The sequence below is a fragment of the Crotalus tigris genome, unplaced genomic scaffold (assembly GCF_016545835.1).
Source record: "Crotalus tigris isolate CLP2741 ecotype Arizona unplaced genomic scaffold, ASM1654583v1 scf7180000024425.453735, whole genome shotgun sequence".
Classification (NCBI taxonomy): Eukaryota; Metazoa; Chordata; class Lepidosauria; order Squamata; family Viperidae; genus Crotalus; species Crotalus tigris.
In genome coordinates, this window is record NW_024100592.1 from 221,980 (window position 1) to 243,480 (window position 21,501).

The following is a 21,501-nucleotide window of genomic DNA, read 5'->3' on the forward strand; positions in this document are numbered from 1 at the left end:
TAATGATTTATAAAACTCTGCATGTAATCCATCTGGACCAGGAATCTTATCATTTTTTGCCTTTTTATAGCCTCTATAATCTCCATCATTGATATTTTTCCATTTAATATATTTTGAATATTCTCTGAAATTTTTGGTAAGTCTGCTTTTTTTAAAGTACTGCTGTATTTTTTCTTTTGGAATTTCCTCTGCCTTGTAAAGTACCTCATAATAATCTTTAATAATGTTTTTAATCATTTTAAAACTGTAATTCTCCTTTTGGATCTTTCAAATTTTTCTCTTTTTCTTTTTTCAGTCTATATGCTAACCATCTCCCCGGCTTGTTGGTGTTTTCAAAGAAATTCTTTTTAGCCCTTTTAATCTGTTGAGCCATTATTTCCATCTTGGCTAGATTTAATTTATGTTTTATTATCTCCATTTGCTTCTTAAGTATTTTCTTTTATGGATCTATTTGTAATTCTGATTTTAACATTCTGAATTCTTCCTTCAACTTTAACTGTAGTTGTTTCTTTTCTTTATTCTTTTTAGGAATATAAGTTATAGCCAATCCTATAGCTTTAGCTGTGTCCCACACATTTTGAAGCAATGTTTCTTCTTTCTTGTTTATTTTGAAGAAGAAATCCATTTTCTTTGTCACTAGTTGTAGAAATTCTTTCAATATAGATTTATTCAAGGACCATCTTAATTTTTTCATAGTTCCTCTCCAAGTCATCTTTATTGAGTTATGATCTGCCCAAACATTAGTTTCTATCTCAATTTCTTGTATATCATATTAAGTTCCAAAGTTCCAAAGTTCCATATCATATCAATTCTAGACCATAATTTATGTCTATTTGAATAAAATGTGTATTGCAATTTCTTTGGGTTTTTTCCTTTCCATGTATCTTGGATACAAAGTTCTTCTGTCATTTTTAAAAACACTTTGGGTAATATATTTCCTCCTTTTCTCTCTTGTTTAGCGCTTTTATAGTCCAAAGTTCCATCTGTTATTAAAGTCTCCCATTATACAAAGATTTTGAAAATTAAAATCTAATACTTTTAATGTAATTTTTAGTAAAATTGTTCTTGTTTATCATTTGGTGCATATATTGTTACCATCAGTATCTGTTTTTGATCCATCATTATTTCCACCATTAATATTCTCCCCTCTTCATCCACATAAATTTGCTTAGGGTTCATCATTTCTTTAATGTATAGAGCTATTCCTCTTTTCTTTTGAAGCACTAAAGCAAAGTGAAGTTTACCAATTTTTGGTTGTTCTAACTACTTATAATGTCTCTTAATATCTGTTTCTTGAAGACAAATTATATCCATTTTTAATTTTTGTAACCGTGTAAAGATTTCCCCCCTTTTTGAAGGATAATTTAGTCCATTTATATTCACTGACAAAATCCCACTCTCCTCCATCTCTTTCAGTTATATCTAGGTCTTAATCTTCCAGTTCATCTTATCTGTCCCTGATCTCTTGGTCTTGCTCCTTCTTCTGTTATGTGTTTTTAATTTCTTCCTCCACTCTTGGCTTGACTGCTTCTTCTACTACCATTTCTTCATGTTTCTTTGTTTCTCTTTTTGTACCAGATTCAGAGTCACCTCCTTCCAAAAATGCTTTTTTGTTTGTCGAAGAATTCCATTGCTTTAAGTAGTGTATTCACTTTTTATATCCCAGTAGATTAAAATCCCTTCTGGAATCAGCCATCTGAAATTCACTCCTTTTTCAATTAATTTCCTAGTTAGAAACTGGGATTTGGGATTCTCTTATTCTCCTAGGAATTTGTTTGAGGACTACAATTTCTTTTTCTTTGTATTTCAAAGGTTCATCTCTTACTCTTCTCAGAGTCTCATCTCTTGTACATCTTGTTGTGATTCTATGCCAGCGTGTGATTCCGGTAGTTGAGTCTGGGGAAATCAGAGTTGGAGGAGGAGGAGGAGCCTGAAGAGCCATCAGAGTCGGAGGGAGGCTCTGATGAACTGCAGAACTTACAGAGTGATGAGGAGGCTGGTCCTTCCTTTCGTGATCGAGCTGAGAGCCAGCTGTGCTGGGAAGCTGAGTCGGACTTGAAGGAAGCACAGCTGGAAGACCTCAGAGACGCTCATAAACGTAGACAGGTCACACGAGTAGGACAGAGGGAGGCAATGAGGTGACTCCAGGGAAGAGGAGAAAGCAATGAGGAGCCACGTCTTAGGCCTTGCATAACAAAAAGGAAATGTGTGGGCAGGGCTAGTTGCTAGAGGCAACCATTTGCAAAGAATGTCAGAGTCAAGAGATCATGGTCAGTTTATTTTGTCTGTGAGTTATTTCCTGTTTGACTCAAGCTCCATGTTGCTCCACTGGAAAAGTGTTCTGTTGCTTTTGTTTTTCTGGGACAATTATCAGGTCTGTAACTCAAATAAAAAGGGTTTATTTTCCAGTCTACTGTTAAAAGAGGGGTTGTCTTTGTGCACTAAGAAGGACATACGTAGGCTGGGACAGAACAGTTTGCCTCCAGCCTCCACCCCCTAATGTTATGGAGCAGCTATGTGCTGAGAATGCCAGCTCTCCCAGCAGCTGGCTTTGTTATCAGCTCAAGTGGACCAGCTGCAAGCACATGCCCTGTTGCTCCACAATCCAGGAAAAAATGTCCAGTTGTGATGCTGGACAAATTTGTTAGCAATCCAGATATGTTTCCTGCTTTCCTGGGACAATGCCAGCTATTTATCAGCCTGAGAGCAGCTGATTTCCCTACTGACTGGGATAAAGTGGGGTTTATGATAAGCTTCCTCTCTGGTGATGCAGCTTGTTGGGGCACACCCCTGCTAGCCCAACTTAGTCTGTTGTTGGACAACTTTGTGGGGTTTTGTGATTACATGCGTCTGATGTATGAAGACCCCATTAAGGCACAGACTTCTACCTGATGCCTAAAAGCTCTGAGGCAGGAACAACATCCTCTATAGCAGCGGTTCTCAACCTGTGGGTCGCGACCCTTTTGGGGGCTGTACGAGCCTTTCACAGGGGTCGCCTAAGACCATCAGAAAACACATATTTCCAATGGTCTTAGACAGGGCTTATCAACCACCTTCTCTCCCTCCCCCCTCTGCTCCACCTCACTTGTTTGTGGAAAATACGCTGCTTGGCGGCAGTCTGCATGAACTCTACCAAATGTGCCCTGCAGGGGGTACATGAAGAGTGCAGGCGCAGAGCAAGGCCCTGCCCTCTCCAGGGACTCATTGTGCAGCAATCAGATTGACTTCTTCTCGTGCATGCAGGTCAGCAAAGGGGAGGCCTCCACAGCACCCAACTCCTGTGCCCATCAGCTGGCAACCCCCGAACATGTGCTTGACAGTGGGAAGTCTGGTGACAGCCACCAGTCTCCTTTGCCACCCTGCCTGTCCTCAACTCCTCCTCTGCCCGTTCATGTCAAGCCTGCCAAGGCTTGACAGGGAGAGAGGGAGGGAAGGAGGAAGGGACTCCTCCTCCTCTCCTAAGCTTCAAAGCATGATCGGCTTCCCAAGGGCACCACAGTGCTCATGAAAGCGGGGGGGGGGAGAAGCAAATGGGGCAAGAAAGCTCACAGCGGGCTCAAAGGAGCACCTGTCAGCGTTGGTGATGAGAAATTCCCCAGGGAAGGGATGGAGAAAAGGAGCTCCCTTTGGAAGGAAACTGCCACCTTCTTCTCCTTGGGTTTGCACTCTTCTGTTCCTCGGCAGCTGGGCTGCCAAGCCTCTGCTGGCTGGAACTTCCTTTCCTTCCCTCCCTCTTAATCTCTTCCTCCTTCCCTCCCTCTCCCATTGTCCCTTCCTTCCTTCCTTCCTTCCTTCCTTCCTTTGCCTCCCTCTTTGTCCCTCCTTCCCTCCCTCTTTCCCCTTGTCCCTTCCTTCCTTCCTTCCTTCCTTCCTTCCTTCCTTCCTTCCTTCCTTCCTCCCTCCCTCCCTCCCTCCCTCCCTTCCTTCCTTTCCTTTGCCTCCCTCTTTGTCTCTCCTTCTCTCCCTCTCTCCCCTTGTCCCTTCCATCATTCCTTACTTCCCTTTTGTCCAGGATCGGGGTGAGCCTCTACAGCTGATCCATGCTTCCACTGAGCAGCCCAGAAGCAGATCACCTGTAGCAGTTCTCCTGCGCTCCTGCCCAGCAAACGTGCTTGAGCTTTGCTGGAAAATATGCTGCTTGCTAATTTAGCAGAAGCGCGAATCAGCTGTAGCCTGGCGAAGCTGAGCAAGTGAGCTGGGTGGAGCTCGCCTCTGCCTCTGCCTGTGCACAGGCAGGTTTGGCATGTTGTCATGGCCACCAGCAGCAAAGCCACTTGCCATGCTGGCAGCCTGTCCCCCTCCCCTTGTCCCTTCCTGGGCACAAAGGGGGAGAGGAAGGAAGGGACAAAGAGGGAGGGAAGGAAGGGACAATGAGAGAGGGAAAGAAGGAAGGAACAATGGAAGGGAGGGAAGGAATGAAGGGACAAAGAGGGAAGGAAGGGACAAGGGGAGAAAGGGAGGGAAGGAGGAAGAGACTAAGAGGGAGCGGAAGGAAAGGAAGGAAAGAAGGAAGGGAGGGACAATAGGAGAGAGGGAGGGAAGGAGGAAGAGCCTAAGAAGGAGGTAAAGGAAAGGAAAGAAGTAAAGGAAAGAAAGAAAGAACAATGGGAAAGAGGAAGGAAAGGAGGAAGAGACTAAGGGAGGTGAAGGAAAGGAAAGAAGGAAGGAAGGAAGGGACAATGGGAGAGAGGGAGGGAAGGAGGAAGAGACTAAGGGAGGTGAAGGAAAGGAAGGAAAGAAGGAAGGGACAATGGAAGAGGGGGAGGGAAGGAGGAAGAGACTAAGGGAGGTGAAGGAAAGGAAGGAAAGAAGGAAGGGACAATGGGAAAGAGGAGGGAAGGAGGAAGAGACTAAGGGAGGTGTAGAAAAGGAAGGAAATAAAGAAGGGACAATGGGAAAGAGGAGGGAAGGAGGAAGAGATTAAGAGAGGTGAAGGAAAGGAAGGAAAGAAGGAAGGAAGGGACAATGGGAGAGAGGGAGAGAAGTTGGAAGAGACTAAGAAGGAGGTGAAGGAAAGGAAGGAAAGAAGGAAGGGACAATGGGAAAGAGGGAGGGAAGGAGGAAGAGACTAAGGGAGGTGAAGAAAAGGAAGAAAAGAAGGAAGGGACAATGGGAGAGGGAGGGAAGAAGGAAGAGACTAAGAAGGAGGTGAAGGAAAGGAAGGAAAGAAGGAAGGAAGGGACAAGGGGAGAGAAGGGAGGGAAGGAAAGGCACCGACCCCAGTCCCATCCCAGAGACCCATAGATTCACCCCCATAGGCACTCTGCAACCTGAGTGATCAGCTGGCCACACCCCCTGGCCATTGATCATGTGACTCTGGGACACTGTGAACGTCATAAGTATGAATCAGTTGTCAAGCATCCAAATGTAAATCACATGACCCTGGGGACGCTGCAACAATCATAAGTGTGAAAAATAATTCACTTTTTCAGTGCTGTTGTAACTTCAAACAGTCACTAAGCGAATTATTGTAAGTTGAGGACTACCTATACTTTCCCATTTTTTCCTCTTTTTTTGGTCACGTTTTTGATAACCCCCGGCCAGCTGGATGGGGGGTTGGGGGTCACCACAACATGAGGAACTATATTAAAGGGTCGTGGCATTAGGAAGGTTGAGAACCACTGCTCTATAGGCCTATATCAGTGATTTTCAGCTGCTGAGGCTGAATTCAGCCTGGAACGAGGCTGCACTCGTGGACGCTTTCCAGAATGGCTTGTCGGAGGAGATGTTGGATGAGCTGGCCCATGTTGATGTTCCCCTGGACCTCAATGGGCTGATCCATCTCTGCTGCAGATTGACGCTCTGCCACTCCATTGACCCGTGCGGCCCCCGTTGTGCGTGAGACTCCGGTTCAGTGAGAGGACCCTATTGAGTTAGGTGCTGCCAGACCTCGCCTATTGTTGGCTGAAATGAACAGATGGCATTCGGGGGGCTTGTGTTTTTACTGTGGGGACCCTGGGCGTTTGGCCGCCTTCTGCCCCAAGAAGTGATGAAGGGCGTCAGCTACCGAGTCTGCCCCGAGAAAGCCACCTACTCCTCTGTCAGGAAATGCCCCGAGCCTGATCTAAAAGGTGTTTTAGGTTGGGCGTCCCACAACACTGAGCGACGTTCCTCAGATGCTGCCCATGGACCTCCACGGCATCTGATACTGGAGGCATGCCTGATCCTCCCCGGGATGCTGAAGGGGATTCCAGTCCATGCTTTGATTGACTTTGGGGCCACCACAAACTTTATGGACGCAGCATTTGTGGCCAAATGGGCTGTTCCCCAATGCCTAGTGGAACTGCCGATATTACTCGAGGCTATTGATAGTCAAGTGCTCTGTCTTGGCCAATTAAGGCCAACACACAACCATTATGTATAGCCATCAGTTCGCATGAGGAGGCTATTCAGTTCTATATAGCCTCCGACCTGCATTTCCCTGTGGTCTTGGGACTGGCGTGGCTCCGGATGTATAACCGCAGATTTATTGACCAGAATTTGGTCATCTTCCCAAGCTTACAGTGCTCTGCCATGTCTGTGCCGGCCAGGTGGAGAGTCTCCCAAGGGTCTCCTTGCCATCTGAACTGGCAAATTACACTGATGTGTACAGCGAGACTGAGGCAGATCAATTGCCCCCGCACAGGCCATATGACTGCCCCATTGATTTAGTCCCTGATGCACCTCTCCCAGTGGGGCATTTGTATTCCATGTCAGACCCTGAGTTGGCCACATTGCGGGACTTTCTGGACAAGAATTTGGCTTAGGGTTTTATTCAGCCCTCGTCCTCGGCAGCTTCTGTGCCCATGCTCTTTGTAAAAAAGAAGTCTGGCAAATTGAGGCTTTGCTGTGACTACTGGAAACTAAATGCCATCACAGTGCACAATCAATACCCACTGCCCCTCATCCCCAAACTCCTGGATCAGCTCCATGAGGCAAAGATCTTCACAAACCTGAGAGAAGCCTACAACCTTGTCAGGGTTCGGTCGGGTGATGAGTGGAAGATGGCGTTTGGTACCCAGTATGGGCACTTCAAGTACATTGTGATGCCGTTTGGACTGACCAACACCCCTGCAGTATTTCAGCATTTTATGAAAGTCATCTTCCGAGATTTGTTAGATCAGTTTGTCATGATCTACCTGGATGACATCCTGATTTACTCCCCATCATGAGAGGTGCACCATCAGCATCTCCATCTGGTCCTGCAATGGCTCTGAGAACATTATATGCCAAATTGGAGAAGTGCCAGTTCTACCAGAGGACCATCAACTTCCTGGGTTATTGCATTTCTCCTGAGGGCCTTGCCATGGAGCTGAGTAAGGTCGAGTCTTTACGGAGTTGGCAATCCCCACATTCACCAACTACAATCAGACTTTCATCCCTGGTTTTGCTTCCATGACCCCCCCCCTCACTCGGCTCCTGAAGAAAAAGACTCAGTTCAGTGGGATGCCCAGAACAATGGGCTTTCCAGGCTTTAAAGGAAGATTTCATGAAGGAGTCCATCTTGAAGCATCTTGACCCACAACGGGCATTTGTTGTGGAGGTGGAGGCCTCCGACATTGCCATTGGAGAGTGTTACTCCAGGCTACGTCACTCGGCAGTGCCCTCTTTCCTTGCGTGTATTACTTGCGTAAACTGAATCCGGCGGAGCACAACTATACTGGAAGAAGGAGCTACATCAAAGTGGCGTTTGAGGCATGGAGAATCATCTGGAAGGGGCATGGCATCAAATTGAGGTCTGGATTGACCATAAGAATTTGGAACACTTGCAAACTGCTTGGAAATTGAACCAACCAATCAGCCAGATTCAGTGGTCTCTCTTCTTTGTGAGGTTCAATTTCTGTGTAACGTACATACCAAGCAGTCGCAATCAAAGAGTGGATGCTCTGTCCAGGAAGCCCGAATATTCCCAAGCAGAAAACAAGCTTCTGCTCAGGACAGTGCTCCCACTGAGTCTTTTGCTTGTGGTGCAGGAGCCAATAGATGTACGGCCTTGGATTCAGGAGGCCCAGCGACAGAATGCATGGGTGGCTCAGTGAAAGGAGGAGGTGGGGCCAGATTCCCCATGGACAGTCATGGATGCACACATACACTATCGTGACCGGCTCTATGTTCCAGGAGGGCCACTCAGAGAACTCATCCTCAGCCAGTGTCATGATAATCTGGTGATGGGGCATTTTGGCCTATTCAAGACCCTAAACTTGGTCTCCCATACCTTCTGGTGGCCCCAAGTCAGACACGATGTCCAGGCCTATGTCATGTCCTGTACCCCATATAGGCAGGCCAAGTCAGTGATGGGGGCCACACCCGGACTACTGCAGCCCTTGCTGATGCCCCAAAGACTCTGGGGGCTGTGTCCATGGACCTCCTGATGGACTTATCCCCATCTTCTGGATTCACAATGGTTTTCGTGGTGGATATGTTGACCAAGATAGCACATTTTATCCCATGCCATGGCTTGCTGTCAGCCCACACCATCTGTTGTATGTTCATCCAGCAGGTGTTCTGCTGCACAGCCTCCCTGATAGGATCATGTCCGATAGAGGGGCCCAATTTACATTCCATTTCTGGCAGGGGTTGATGAAGGTGATGGATGTCAACATCTGCCATTTGTCCATGCATCATCCCCAAACTGACGGCAAACTGAGAAGATCATCAGAATTCTCGAACAATATCTGAACTACTATGTAAATCAGCAGCAGAACAATTTGGCGGACTATCTTGCGGTAGTCGAGTTTGCGTTCAACAACTTGCAGCATACCTCCATGCAGATACCATCATTCTTGGCCAATGTGGGATATCACCCCCGGTTTTCCCCTCTTTTGCTGCTAGACTCATCGATTCCAGCAGCGAACGATTTCATAACAGAGTTACAGGTGATCCATCAATTGGTGTGGCGACAGTTAGAAAAGGCCAAGGCCGATTACAAAAAGGTGGCTGATCGGTCGAGGCGGGATACACCTCCACTAACATGGGAGATCGGATATGGCTGTCAACCAGGAATCTATCATCAACCCAGCCAGCCAAGAAGTTACACGACCAATTTCATAACAGAGTTACAGGTGATCCATCAATTGGTGCGGCGACAGTTAGAAAAGGCCAAGGCCAATTACAAAAAGGTGGCTGATCGGTCAAAGCGGGATATGCCTCCACTAACAGTGGGAGATTGGGTATGGCTGTCCACCAGGAATCTACCATCAACCCAGCCAGCCAAGAAGTTACACGACCAATATCTAGGACCATTTCCAATTGAGGCTGTCATCAATCTGGTCACCTATTGCTTAACTCTGACATGGTCACTGTGGGTACATCCAGTCTTTCACCAGTCCCTCTTGGTCCCTGAGCAACCATTGTGTGCACTCCCCTGAGCAGAATCTCCCCCACTGGAACAACGTGACAGAGACAGCGCTCCCGAGTACAAGGTCACCAGCATTCAGGATGCTTGTTGGTTAAAAGGGCGCTTTCAGTTCTTGATTGAGTGGAAGGGCTAAGGACTGGAGGAGTTCACCTGGGAGGATGCGACCATTATTCATGCTCCTGTCTTGGTGACTGTGTTCCATGAACAGTTCCCAACCACACCTGTCCCAGCAGTGCAGGATAGTGTTGTGATTCTGTGCCAGCCTGTGATCCCAGTAGTTGAGTCTGAGGAATCAGAGGAGAAGGAGGAGCGTGGAGAGCCATCAGAGTTGGAGGGAGGCTCTGATGAGCTGCAGGACTTACAGATTGATGAGGAGGCTGATCCTTCCACTTGTGATCGAGCTGAGAGCCAGTTGTGCTGGGAAGCTGAGTCGGACTCAGAGAAAGCACAGCTGGAAGACCTCAGAGATGCTCATAAACATAGGCAGGTCACACGAGTAGGACAGAGGGAGGCAATGGGGCAACTCCAGGGGAAGAGGAGAAAGCACGAGAAGCCATGTCCTAGGGGCTGTATAACAAAAAGGGACTGTGTGGGTAGGGCTGGTTGCTGGAGGCAACCGTTTGCAAAGAATGTCAGAGTCAAAAGATCATGGTCTGTTTATTTTGTCTATGAGTTATTTCCTGATTGACTTGTGCGCCGTGTTGCTCCATTGGAAAAGTTTTCTGTTGCTTTTGTTTTTCTGGGACAATTATCAGGTCTGTAACTCAAATAAAAAGGGTTTATTTTCCAGTCTACTGTTAAAAGAGGGGTTGTCTTTGTGCACTAAGAAGAACATACATAGACTGGAGCAGAACAGATCTTTTGAGAAATCTAACATGTACTTCCCTGGGGACTTTATTTCTTCTAGTATAGTTTGAGTTGACTCGATAGATCTGGTCTAATTCTTCTTTCATTTGCAGTTTCCCAGTTCCTAATGCATCTGTCAATAATTCTATTATCAAGTCTAGGAGATCTTCTTCCTTACCTTCCATTATATTTTGAAATCTTAAAAACCATGAGGCTCTGTAAGGACCCACCCCACTTTGCATCTTAAGAAGACAGAACTCTTGGAATAATTCTTCCAACAGGAATCCTTTATTAAGAGAAAATGGTTGCAGGCATTCTAGACAGGATTGGAGTTCAAGCTCTCCCATTCGAGGTTTTAAGGGGTCCCCCAGTAGTCCCACCCAATCACGCCCCCTCTTCCAGTGACAGTTTCAGGCATCACAATCCCACCCCTTTTTTCCTTTCTGCCGGCTGGATGGAGACTTCAGATAAACTACATGAAAGGTAAATAGCCTCCTTTGTTATGATGAGGCCTTTTGGTGCTATCCACATTCAAACCCTTTGAAGTTGTACCGAAGGAAGTGAGGGCCATAAAGCTCCTTTGTTCACCCCCCTCTCTTTCTTTATGACAGAATCCAGAGAGGGCAGAAATGGGGTTTTCTATAATTGATAACTGGAGATGAAGTATAATTGGATTCTGACAGGCTCTTTCCATCTCAATCCCAGCTATCGAGTCTTTAGTTCTTCATTTATTTGGATCAATTTCTGATTTTCATCTTTTAAAATTTCTAGTTTCTGGTCAACCTCAGTTGATTTATTTTCTATTTTTTGGATTCTTTGTTGATTATCTGTGAAAATTTTTTTAAAATTTTCAAATTGAGAGTCCACATTGTTAATTTTTTTATTCATTTTATCAAAATCATTTTTCAACTCCTCATGGTTTCTTGTTGTGACCACCATGTGAGTAGCAATTGCCTCTTGAATTACTTGTAGGGTCGCTTGGGTTTCCTTTTGGAAGTTATTAGCCTTTTCTTGTTGAAGCATTGTATCAATTGATCTCTGATAGACTGGATGTCAAGGTTCTGACTAATGGAACACTTCAAAGAACTTCCAGGCATTGTTTATTCTAAAAAGTCTTTAATCATATGAACACAGTGTCAGCACAGCATGGATGGATGCCAAGATCTGAATTTCCCTTTCTTTGCACATAACATTTCAGGCTATTCCCCTACCTATTTTGCAATCAGCCTGAAAGGCAAAGATTCACTTCCATTCCCTATCCTGTGCAGTCCTTATCTTTCTCCTCCCCCCATCATAATCTGAATTAACTCTAAAAATACCAAACAGTTCTGCACAGTGCTTTTTTTCTAAAAAAAAAAAAAAAAAAGCTGCCAGAACGCACACATGTCATACAACCTGCCTTGCCTACCCTACAAGGTTCCATCCAAAAAAGGTGTCAGAACTCTGTTCTGGCATTCTATGACAAAAAAAGCCCTGGTTCTGCATATCTTGTCAAAGCAATAATATCCAATATTAGCAGCGTTGACACTGGATTTGCAGAAACCGAAGAGGGAGCAGAAGATCCTTTTTTCCAACTTTAGATAAGTTGGGGGCAGTCATCTTTATCTTTAAATCATACTTTGTAATCCACCAAGTAAGTCAAAATTTATAATCCAATAAGCTCCTAACAAATAAGAGAGGTAAATAATAAAAATAGTAAATGGTAAAAAAGAGCAAAAGAGAAAAAAGAAAAAAGAAAGAAAAAAATGTATACCAAAATTTGTAATCCAAAGTATTCTGTTCGAAGGGATTTCTTATTATTCACTCTTTCAAAACAGCTTGTAAAAATTCCAGATCAAGCTGTATTTGTAATCCAGGGAAGTCCGATGACTTCAAACATAGGTTTTATTTATAATAGTAATCCATCCTGTAGGACAGGGCAATCCCAAAACAGTCTTTTCTTTTTCAGCCACTATCTTCAGGACTATAAATTCCAAGGACACCAAAATGTTTAAACCTCTATAATCTATGTCTGGGCATACAGCTAAGTTTTAAGACTCCAATAAAAATAACTCAGTAAGATAAAGAAAAAAAAATACAAAATTAAATGTAATTCTCAATTTTGCCAGTAGGTGTCATTAGATGTCCATTCCCACCATACTTTAAAAAAGTTTAAAAAGTTAAAACCCAATGGTTTCCAAACAAACAAAGAATAAAAAAAGGTTTATAAATCCAAAAGTTTTCCCCAATTTATCCTTCTTTTATGCCTCAGTTATATTCACAGTATTGTTATAAGTCAGTTTTAATTTCCCCAAAGCTTAAACTGCCGCTTATAGTTAAGGAGGGAGGGTTAAAGAAAAAAAAGCTCCCCCTTCCCTGAAGCTTGGGGATTTCTTGCTTTCTCAAAACCTGATATTTTTGCTTGTAGAGAGATAAGGAAAGTAGTCTCACCCAGATCAGCTGTTTTGCTTTCTGCTTTTAGAATTTGTTGTCTCCGATGATCAGCTGCTTCTGGCAGACCGCATGGGTGTGGTCAGCCTTTCTTCCTGCTGGTCCAGAGGGCTCCTTTGGATCAAGCGAGCCAGCTACCACTGGCCCGTGATCTGCAAAGTTTCACCCTTTGGCCAGTCACCTCTATGGGGCAACGTTTGGTCTATTGGACTCCCCAGCTGGCAGAAATAGAGCCTGGAGAAGGGAGCTTCATTCTCTAGTGCCCATCTTGCAGCAACATCACCAGAAACCCCCCATGTTTGTATTCAATTTGAAGGTGTCTATCATCCAAAGTTTTTCAGGAAGTAAAACTTTTGAAAAAAGTTGTTATCCAGTATTATATTATCATGTGGCAGGGAATCAAATGTTTTTTTTTACAATCCACACTAAATTCTATTGGTCTTCCTTATTCACTTCTTCTCTCATTGCATGAAATTATATCATACTGCATTTCATTTATTTTCCCTTTAAATAAATGTTTTGACATAGCAGGATTATAGCATAACACGTGTGAATTCTGTGATTTGCCACAGAAATAATGTAGGTTGAATTACTTAGGGTGAAAACTGCTAAGAAATATACTGCATTAACAAATCTCTTAGATTAAATAAATTAAAAATGTTCAGAAATACAGGTAATCCTTTGTCCACTATCATCAGTGTTATGAATAGGAAGTCAAAACTATTTGAAAAGGAAAGGCAAAGAAAATTGTAATAATAAGTTTACCTAAATTTATTAAGTAACAATGGCATTTGGGAAACCTGGAGAAAAGCAGTTACTTTATATAGCCAATTATTTAATGAAATAATGTGTAAAGAGTATGTGTTCTATAAAAATGTAAAGGTAAAACAGAAGAAATAGAAGTAATTCAGAAGCAGTCTCCAAATACTGCGAATTTCTATTGAATGAACTATGTTCTCCGTAAACTAATATAAATAAAACTCATATTATTAGTTCAAAAAATATAATATATAACATTAGACCAACATTTGTTTTTTTATTTTTTATTTAAAAGGTATAAAACAGCCTTTCTTTTAAATTCCTAAAAGGATGTATGATTGAAACCATTTTTTATGTTAATCCAATTTCTCTGGGCAATAATAACAAAAAAGTGAATGTGAAAAAAGAAATGAAAATCTATGGTAATTTAATTAGTACAAAATTTATCTTGTTTTCTTACTAGTAAAGCAACAGGAATAACTCAGCTTGAAATAAATGAGAAAGCCATTTTTACAGCCACAGTTTCTGCTGGAAAATCAGGTAAGCCCTCCAAAATAATGTCTTGTTGATGCACTCATGCATTTCTGCATATACAAATCTTGCAACAGTATTAGAAATACAATATAAAACATCGCCAAGGAACAGTATAGCATTCTGTATCTGTTCCTTGGATCTCTCCCTCTGCTGAAGAATGCAATTACTTATTCAAAGGTCTTGTCATTCAGTCAGCAATTTGAAAATCATAAACCCTGTTTGATTAGTGTATAAAGATTATTTAGTCACTCTACAACAGGGGTCTTCAAACTTTGCCCTTTTTTGACTTATCCAGCATGCCTGGATAAGGAATTCTAGGAGTTGAAGTCCACAAGTCATAAAAGGGCCAAGTTTGAGGACTCCTGCTCTATAACATGTTCCTCAAACAGTTTTGACATCTTTGAAGATACCTGAAAGGAACTGTGTAAAGTAATTCTCAGAGCAAAACACAAGAAGAGCAGGGAATTTTTAAATAAGAACAGATATGAAGATAACTGAAGTAAAAAAAGTAGGGAATAATCATGAATCCAAAGATGAAATATTCAAATGTTGAACTAAGGGTGTAAAAATAAAAGGACTTAAAAAAAAAACTGTAACAATAACAACAATAGGGTTGGAAAGTGACTGTTTTTTTTTAAAAAAGAAAAACTGAGGGCCTCCAATTGCCAGAATTTATACTGCTCAATAGCTTATTGAATCTCAAAAGCCTATGAAAAAAATGATTTTTTAAAAAAATTGTATGATTAAAAACTGATGATTTCTGGTAAGAACTACACAATAAAAAAAACAATAACAGTTAGACTAAGCAATAGCAGTGTTCCAATATTTGAGGGGCTGCCACAAAGAGGAAAAGGGCAAACTACTCTCCAAAACACTTGAAGGCAGGACAAGAACCAGTGGGTGGAAACTAATCAAGGAGAGAAGCAACCTAGAACCAAAGAGTGAAAACAATCAATCAGTTGAATAGCTTGCCTGCAGAAATCATGTATGCCTCATCACTGGATGCTTTCAAGAAGTCTGAAATGATATAGACTCTCCTTCTCAAGTAGGGGATTGGAGTAGATGACCTTTAGGGTCCCTTCCGACTATGTTATTTTATGTTCTAAATATACGTCAGACTATTGAAAAAGACAAAGGCAATGATACTAGAAAGCTCTTAAATAAAGAGATGTGTTTAATATATTACACATTTTCTAATTCTGCATAAAGGAAAATAAAGTAACCCTAATTCCTGCTTTTGTAAACTGATAATATATGACTATATGTTTGCTCTTCCTGTACTAAAATGTACAACTCTAACAATTAAATTGTTGCTAAAAATTTAAATCTTTGATTTTTCAAAAAGAGTGTTACAAACAGTGAAGTGATGTTCAAATCAGCTGTTATCACACATGTAAACTTTGAGCTATTTATTTTAGGCACTCATTATGCAAATTCGTTAATCCAATATAACTGGATTACCCATTCCAAAGAGTGCAGCAGAGACAATGTATACACAACAATGTGTGTTCTTTGACAAACATATCATAATACCATTCAAATTATTTTGCTGTTTGGAAAAAAACTAGCCATTATGATCCATAAATATCAATTTATTAATAAAAAGGCATCCATCAAAGGACATACAAAAATACAGTTACCTGGACTATTAAGTAATCTAAAGTTAGCCTAGTTTAGCAGGATAGCCTAAGGCAGTGGTTCTCAACCTTTTTAATGCCGCGACCCCCAACCGGTTGTAAGTCGAAGACTACTCAACCGGTTGTAAGTCGAAGACTACTCAACCGGTCGTAAGTCGAGGACTACTCAACTGGTGCAGCACTGTTTGCAGAATGGGACTTTTGGAGGGCTCAGCAGGGCAGAGACAGCCTGAACAATTCCTATTGGCTTTTGAAAGCCAATAGAATTAGACTCTATTCAAGAGAGTCTATTCTATTGGCTTTCAAAAGCCAATAGAATAAAAGGGAGTAGCACAGCTAAGGAAAAGGGGGAAAAAAATGCCGGACTGCGTTGTTTGGTGACCCCCGTGAAATGGTCGTTTGACCCCAAATGGGGTCCCAACCCACAGGTTGAGAACCACTGGCCTAAGGAATACACTGTATGTTATTTTGAATGGTATAGTTGTCTAAAATAGTTTTGAAATCCCTTATGGTAAGAGCAACTGTGGAGATAGAAACAAGATAGTTTTTTTTAAAAAAAAACTGGTCCCACTGACACAAATAAGCTGGTTTTAACGTGCTTATACACATTCTTTAAATTTTCTAAAAGAATATTTTCAAAATTGCAACCTGGTTTATGAATTCAGACACAAATGACTCTGAACAACTAGTAAAAATGATTGTCCAATGATTTTCTTTTTTCCATCTTGTGAAATCTCATATATGTTAAAAGAAATGGCTTTTTACTGATAATACATGAAGCTTAATAACTTTCATTTGGATTATCAAGACAATTTGCTACACGATGGGAAAACATTCCAAAGATCCCTTCAAAATTGTTCTTAGCATTCACACAAATGCTAAGATATATATCAAGACATGCAGTGTAAAAATGAATTGCAAACTGTCATTTTTCCCTTTAAATAACATTAAGTAATATACTGACCCCAATAGAAGGTTCCAACTTTTTCCTTTTGGCCATATCTGTGATATTATTGGTATTGTAGATTATGCTTTCCATGCAGCCTTTGAAATTCTTTCTGCTGTTTGAACTGGGCTTCCCAGAAAAAGGCATACCTCCAAATGTTATCTTTGAAAAGAAATATGAAATATTTTATAAGAATGACAATTTGCCCAATCTCCCCCAGATTTTACCTGTAAACAAGTAAGTTAAGCTCAGCTTTTGAATCAATTTCATCAAAATTAATATACTTGCATAATTTACTTCACAAGATGAAGCAGTTTGCCATTGCCTCTTTGAGGAGATATAATGTTATGTGATATTATACAATCAGCAAGGTAGAGCTAGGTGCTGCTGTTTGCAACCTCTGCAGATTTATTTCCTGTTATGTATTGTTGAACATTCTAGTGGAGATCTATCTGCAAGAACCAACAGAAATCACGATCACATGTATTTTTTTAGGGAATGAGCTATCTTTCTGTAAATTGCATAAATTCCCAGATTCTGTGGAAAATTTAATTTTAAGGCACCAAGTACTAGACTGCAAGCTGATAATAACTTAGACTGTGATGTTCCTTTTACAAATTTTGAATGGAATACAGTCCACAAAATATCTATTTCCTGTCTTATCTTTCCTTTTGCAGCCTATTCCTATGTGTTCCCCCTGATCATGAAGGGCATTATATGAAACATGACATTTGAAATGCAATGGCTTTCCTGGCACAAGCAATGCTTATTAGCATATGATCCATCCATTTTGGGGTGAAAGTAATTAATTGCACAATCAAAACATAATTTAAAATGGGTTCACTAACGTTTCCCCCCTTAAAGTAGAAAATAGGAACTCATTTAATTTAAGAACCCAGGAAAGGAATGAGAAATGTAAAACTTTTTACTTATTGCACTTAAGAAACAGAAGTGAAGATAAACCTGTCCTTGAGTACTGCAACATTTGTAGCATGTTTGTTTTTCCTACATACTAATCATCATACAGTTTCAAAAACTGCAAACTTGTAGGTTTGCAATTTCAAGAATGAGAACTACAGCAAAGAAGTATAATTATTTTGGCTGTTCTTCATAAGAGAGGAAAAAATGTAAAAATAAATTGAAGAAACTGCTACAACTGTGGACTTTGTAGAAGCAACTCTCTGTAATAAACATAATTAACTACCGAGATAAGGAAACTGGCATCCAAAAGCAAAAGATACAAGAAGCTTTGGCACCATCGATAGATTTTAGTGGAACTATAGTACTGAATCTTGAAAATCATTGAAAAGTAGACGGAATGCAATTCTCCACTAAAGGAAAAGTTGATGGTCATTCAGTAGTATAAAGAATGGAAACAAATATGAGCTGAACAGACATATTAATTTAGAGTTTAGTACCTGCCAGAGTACATAGTTGGGATGTGACAGAAATACTGTCAAAACTTAGCTAAATCACAGATCATTCTTCCATTTTAGTAACTGATATAAGAGATGAATGAAATTCCCTATTCACAACTCACCAAGCAAAAGTGCACTGAGATACTCTGGAACTCTACAATGACAACATGCAAAGCCAAAGCAAAAGCCAAAGCAAAAGCCAAAGCAAAAGCAAAAGCAGGAAGGTGAAGAATGCTAGTGACTGTGGGAAATCATTCCCCCAGAGAAGAAAATATTAAAAGGACAGGAAAATATATTTTCTCAAAGGATCTTGAAGAGGCAGGAAAGCATGCCCAGTTTTCTTACTAGCTTCAGATCTCCCTTCTCCAAGCAGAAACCAGCTCTATAGAGATGCAGATGTAAATCCAGGGAGCTAGATTAAGAAGATAAAGATCTAAAATCTACATACCCCATCCAAACTCTAAGATTAGTCATCAGCTCCAGGGAAGTAATATATGACCTTTGGACATAATAAGATTGGCCCATCACCATCAGAATATCAGAAAGGCACACTCAAACTCAGGTCAAAGTTCATGCCACAGGAACAACTCCCAACAAAATGCTCCAGGGAGTATAAAAATCCACTCCCTACATGTGTTCAGCCTTTTTTTCTCTCCTCTTTCCTGCAAAAACCATCTTTCAGTCTGGCTCTTCAATAAACTGCAACTTTTTTTCTTAAAGCAGTCTCCATGTTGTTTATCCCTGGCTTTGATGAACCACGTTGAAGACTTTTCTTCCAACACAACAATCAAAGGTTTTCTTCACATATATTCAAAGGGAGGGAAAGGAATCAGTATAGCAGCTGCCAAATCAAGATAGCAAAATGCTTACAAGTAAAAAAAAATTGGCAGAACTACTTAACTCATACTTTGAATTGGTGTTTCCAGATGAGGCTATACCAGACAATTTTGCAGAACAGAATGACTTGTGATACATACTTGGCTAAGGATTACTAATTACACTGAATGAGTTTAAATGTCCAGTGCCTAATGAATTTGTAAGGAAAGTGCAAAGACTCTAACAAAGTCTTGTATTTTGGATGATATAACAGTTAAGAGGATAATTGCTCAGTAATTGCTCATTATCAATGGTAGTTTCACATCAAATTGGAACAAAATATTGGCAATAGAAAATCTAATATCTTTATTTCAACAGAGAATTTGATAAATATCCCATGGTGTTTTATATGAAAGTTAATTTTCATGACAATTATTTGTATGCATATTTGTCTCAAAAATTTCCTCATTAGACTAGGAGAAAATGTCCAGGAGAAATACCATAATTAATTAAATTATTGATTCAGTTGAATTATTGATCCACTATGAAGCTGAGGAGGATAGCTGTTATCCCAAAGATGCTTTTTCTTTTTTACAAGGCAATTGGACTTTCTTGTTTTTTCTTTGAAGATGTTTCATTTCTCATCCAAGAAGTTTCTTCAGCTCTGACTGGATGGTAGGGATTGGAAAGATTTATACTCCTGCAGACAGCTGTTCATTTGCATTCTGCTAGTGAGTAGTTAAAGTTACCTGGAAGCTTATCTGTGTCTCCAGGGTCACTTGAGTAGTGCAAATAGGTGTGGAGTCTTCTTGGAACTGTTGAAAGGACTGGGTTATAGATTGGAGATAGATGAGGTTATATCCCCCCCCCTCTGTTGAGAGAGGGCTGTTCAATTTTGACATAGATGGTCTCTTTGACTCCTCTTTCAAACCAGCGATCCTCGCTGCTCAAAATGTGAGAGGGTTAGGGTTAAGACAATTGAAATTTTGATCTCATCTGTGATTGTAAGTCAAAGACTATCTGCCTTTTGCAACTGACTGATGGTGATTTTGCCAGTGTCAATGGTGTTCAACTGATGCTCCAGCTTCTTCATTTTCTATTACTTTTTCTGTTTTTTTGGTCTGACAGTTCTTCGTGCTTGCGGGCAAATGGTATTTCTTGCAGACATTCCAGTGTACCGTTGTTGCTAATTTGTCATGCCATGTTTGTAATCAGTTTATACAATCTTCTTTCTGCAACTAAGTAGGTTGTACATTGTTTCTTCAGCTTCTTTGAGGAGGCAGCATTTGCCAGATCTGGATGTTATCTGATTTGATGTTAGTTTTTTTCATGTACTGTATAATCTTCATTTGGTCTTATGCAAAGAGAGAAGAGAGAGAGAGAGAGAGAGAGAGAGAGAGAGAGAGAGAGAGAGAGAGAGAGAGAGAGAGAGAGAGAGAGAGAGAGAGAGAGAGAGAGAGAGGAGTAACTCTAAGAGGATCTAGGAGTCAAGTGGACAATTACTTAAGTATGAGTCAGGAATGTACTGCAGCTGCCAAAATAAGGATTGTATCAAGATCACATGAAGTGATAAGACCACACTTGAAATATTGTGTGTAGTTTTGGTCACGATAATACAAAAATGATGTTGACACTATAGAAAGAGTGCAGATATGAGCAACAAAGATAATTAGGGGACAGGATGCTAAAGTATATGATGAACTGATGCAGGAACTGGGTTTGCCTAGTCTAACCAAGAAAAGAATTAGAAATGAGGTGGGCAGTAAGATCTATATATTCTAATAAGAATGCTTGTTGCTAATAATAATAGTTAATAGATGATATTAAGTTTGGCTGTGCAATGTAACCAAAAATCATATAACTTGCGTGTGTGTCATAATTATAGAGATGTGTTAATGCTATGTAGAAACCATTTTACAAGAAGTGTCAGTGTCAACTAAAAGTCACAGATGTTGTAAGATAACACCCGGGAAGAGAGGTGTGGTAAGGCAACCGTTTGGGCAAACTTCTCCTTTTTGCTTATGTAACTGCAAGATATAAACTTCTCTGTTTAAGTGTGTTAAAGGTAGATAAGGACCACCCTGTGGCTAAGGCGTGGGTGGTGAATACTATAAGAATTAACCCCTGAGAATAGCTCAGGGCTCAGAATTTGTCATGCTAATACTCTGAGCCATCGTGCACGAATAAAAACCTGTATTCTCCAACCCTTCGTGGTCTTGTCTTCTGATGTAAGTATTGGGGTTTCCACTACAACATGATAGCAGTCTTCCAATATTTAGGGGCCTGTCACAAAAAGGATTAAATCAACCTATTCTCCAAAGAACATGAGGGCAGGACAAGAAGTAATAGCTGGAAGGTTATCAAAGAGAGATCCAATCTAGAATCAAGGAGAGATTAATGGCAGAACATTAATAATGAGAAATGTGAGAATCAGTGCAATGGCTTGCTTCCAGAAGTTGTGGGTGCTCCATCACTGGAGGCTTTTTTTTTTTTGAAAAGTTTTATACAAATTTATTATTACAATACAATATCCCTCCTTCCCCCCCCCACCCTAACCCTCCCCCCCTCACTTCCCAGAGCTGATTACAGGATTAAAAATGAGCAAACAAATTCTAACAAAGCTTACCCAACTATACCAATAACCAAATCCCTAAAATACTTTAACTCAAATACAAACAACTCCCAATTTAAACTATAAGTTAATCAAAAACTAAATGATACTTTCTAATCCCATATTTATTCTGTACAAAATTTATCTATCTTCTCCACACTGAGATG

The 21,501-nt window shown here is 40.9% G+C and overlaps 2 protein-coding genes across 2 annotated transcripts in view; one reads left to right on the plus strand and one right to left on the minus strand.

Annotated features, from left to right (window-relative positions):
• The window catches only part of CUNH1orf189 (chromosome unknown C1orf189 homolog), a 152,405-nt gene extending 138,550 nt beyond the window's left edge, over positions 1 to 13,855 (plus strand). The window contains exon 5 of the mRNA XM_039330147.1: positions 13,836 to 13,855. The gene's annotated coding sequence lies outside the window, so the exon portion shown is untranslated. The remainder of the gene's footprint in view (positions 1 to 13,835) is intronic.
• Positions 1 to 21,501, minus strand: part of LOC120302150 (contactin-associated protein-like 2) — a 246,397-nt gene that overhangs the window by 148,191 nt on the left and 76,705 nt on the right. Inside the window, exon 5 of the mRNA XM_039330149.1 lies at positions 16,508 to 16,651. Within this exon, the coding sequence (XP_039186083.1) occupies positions 16,508 to 16,651 (144 nt within the window). The remainder of the gene's footprint in view (positions 1 to 16,507; positions 16,652 to 21,501) is intronic.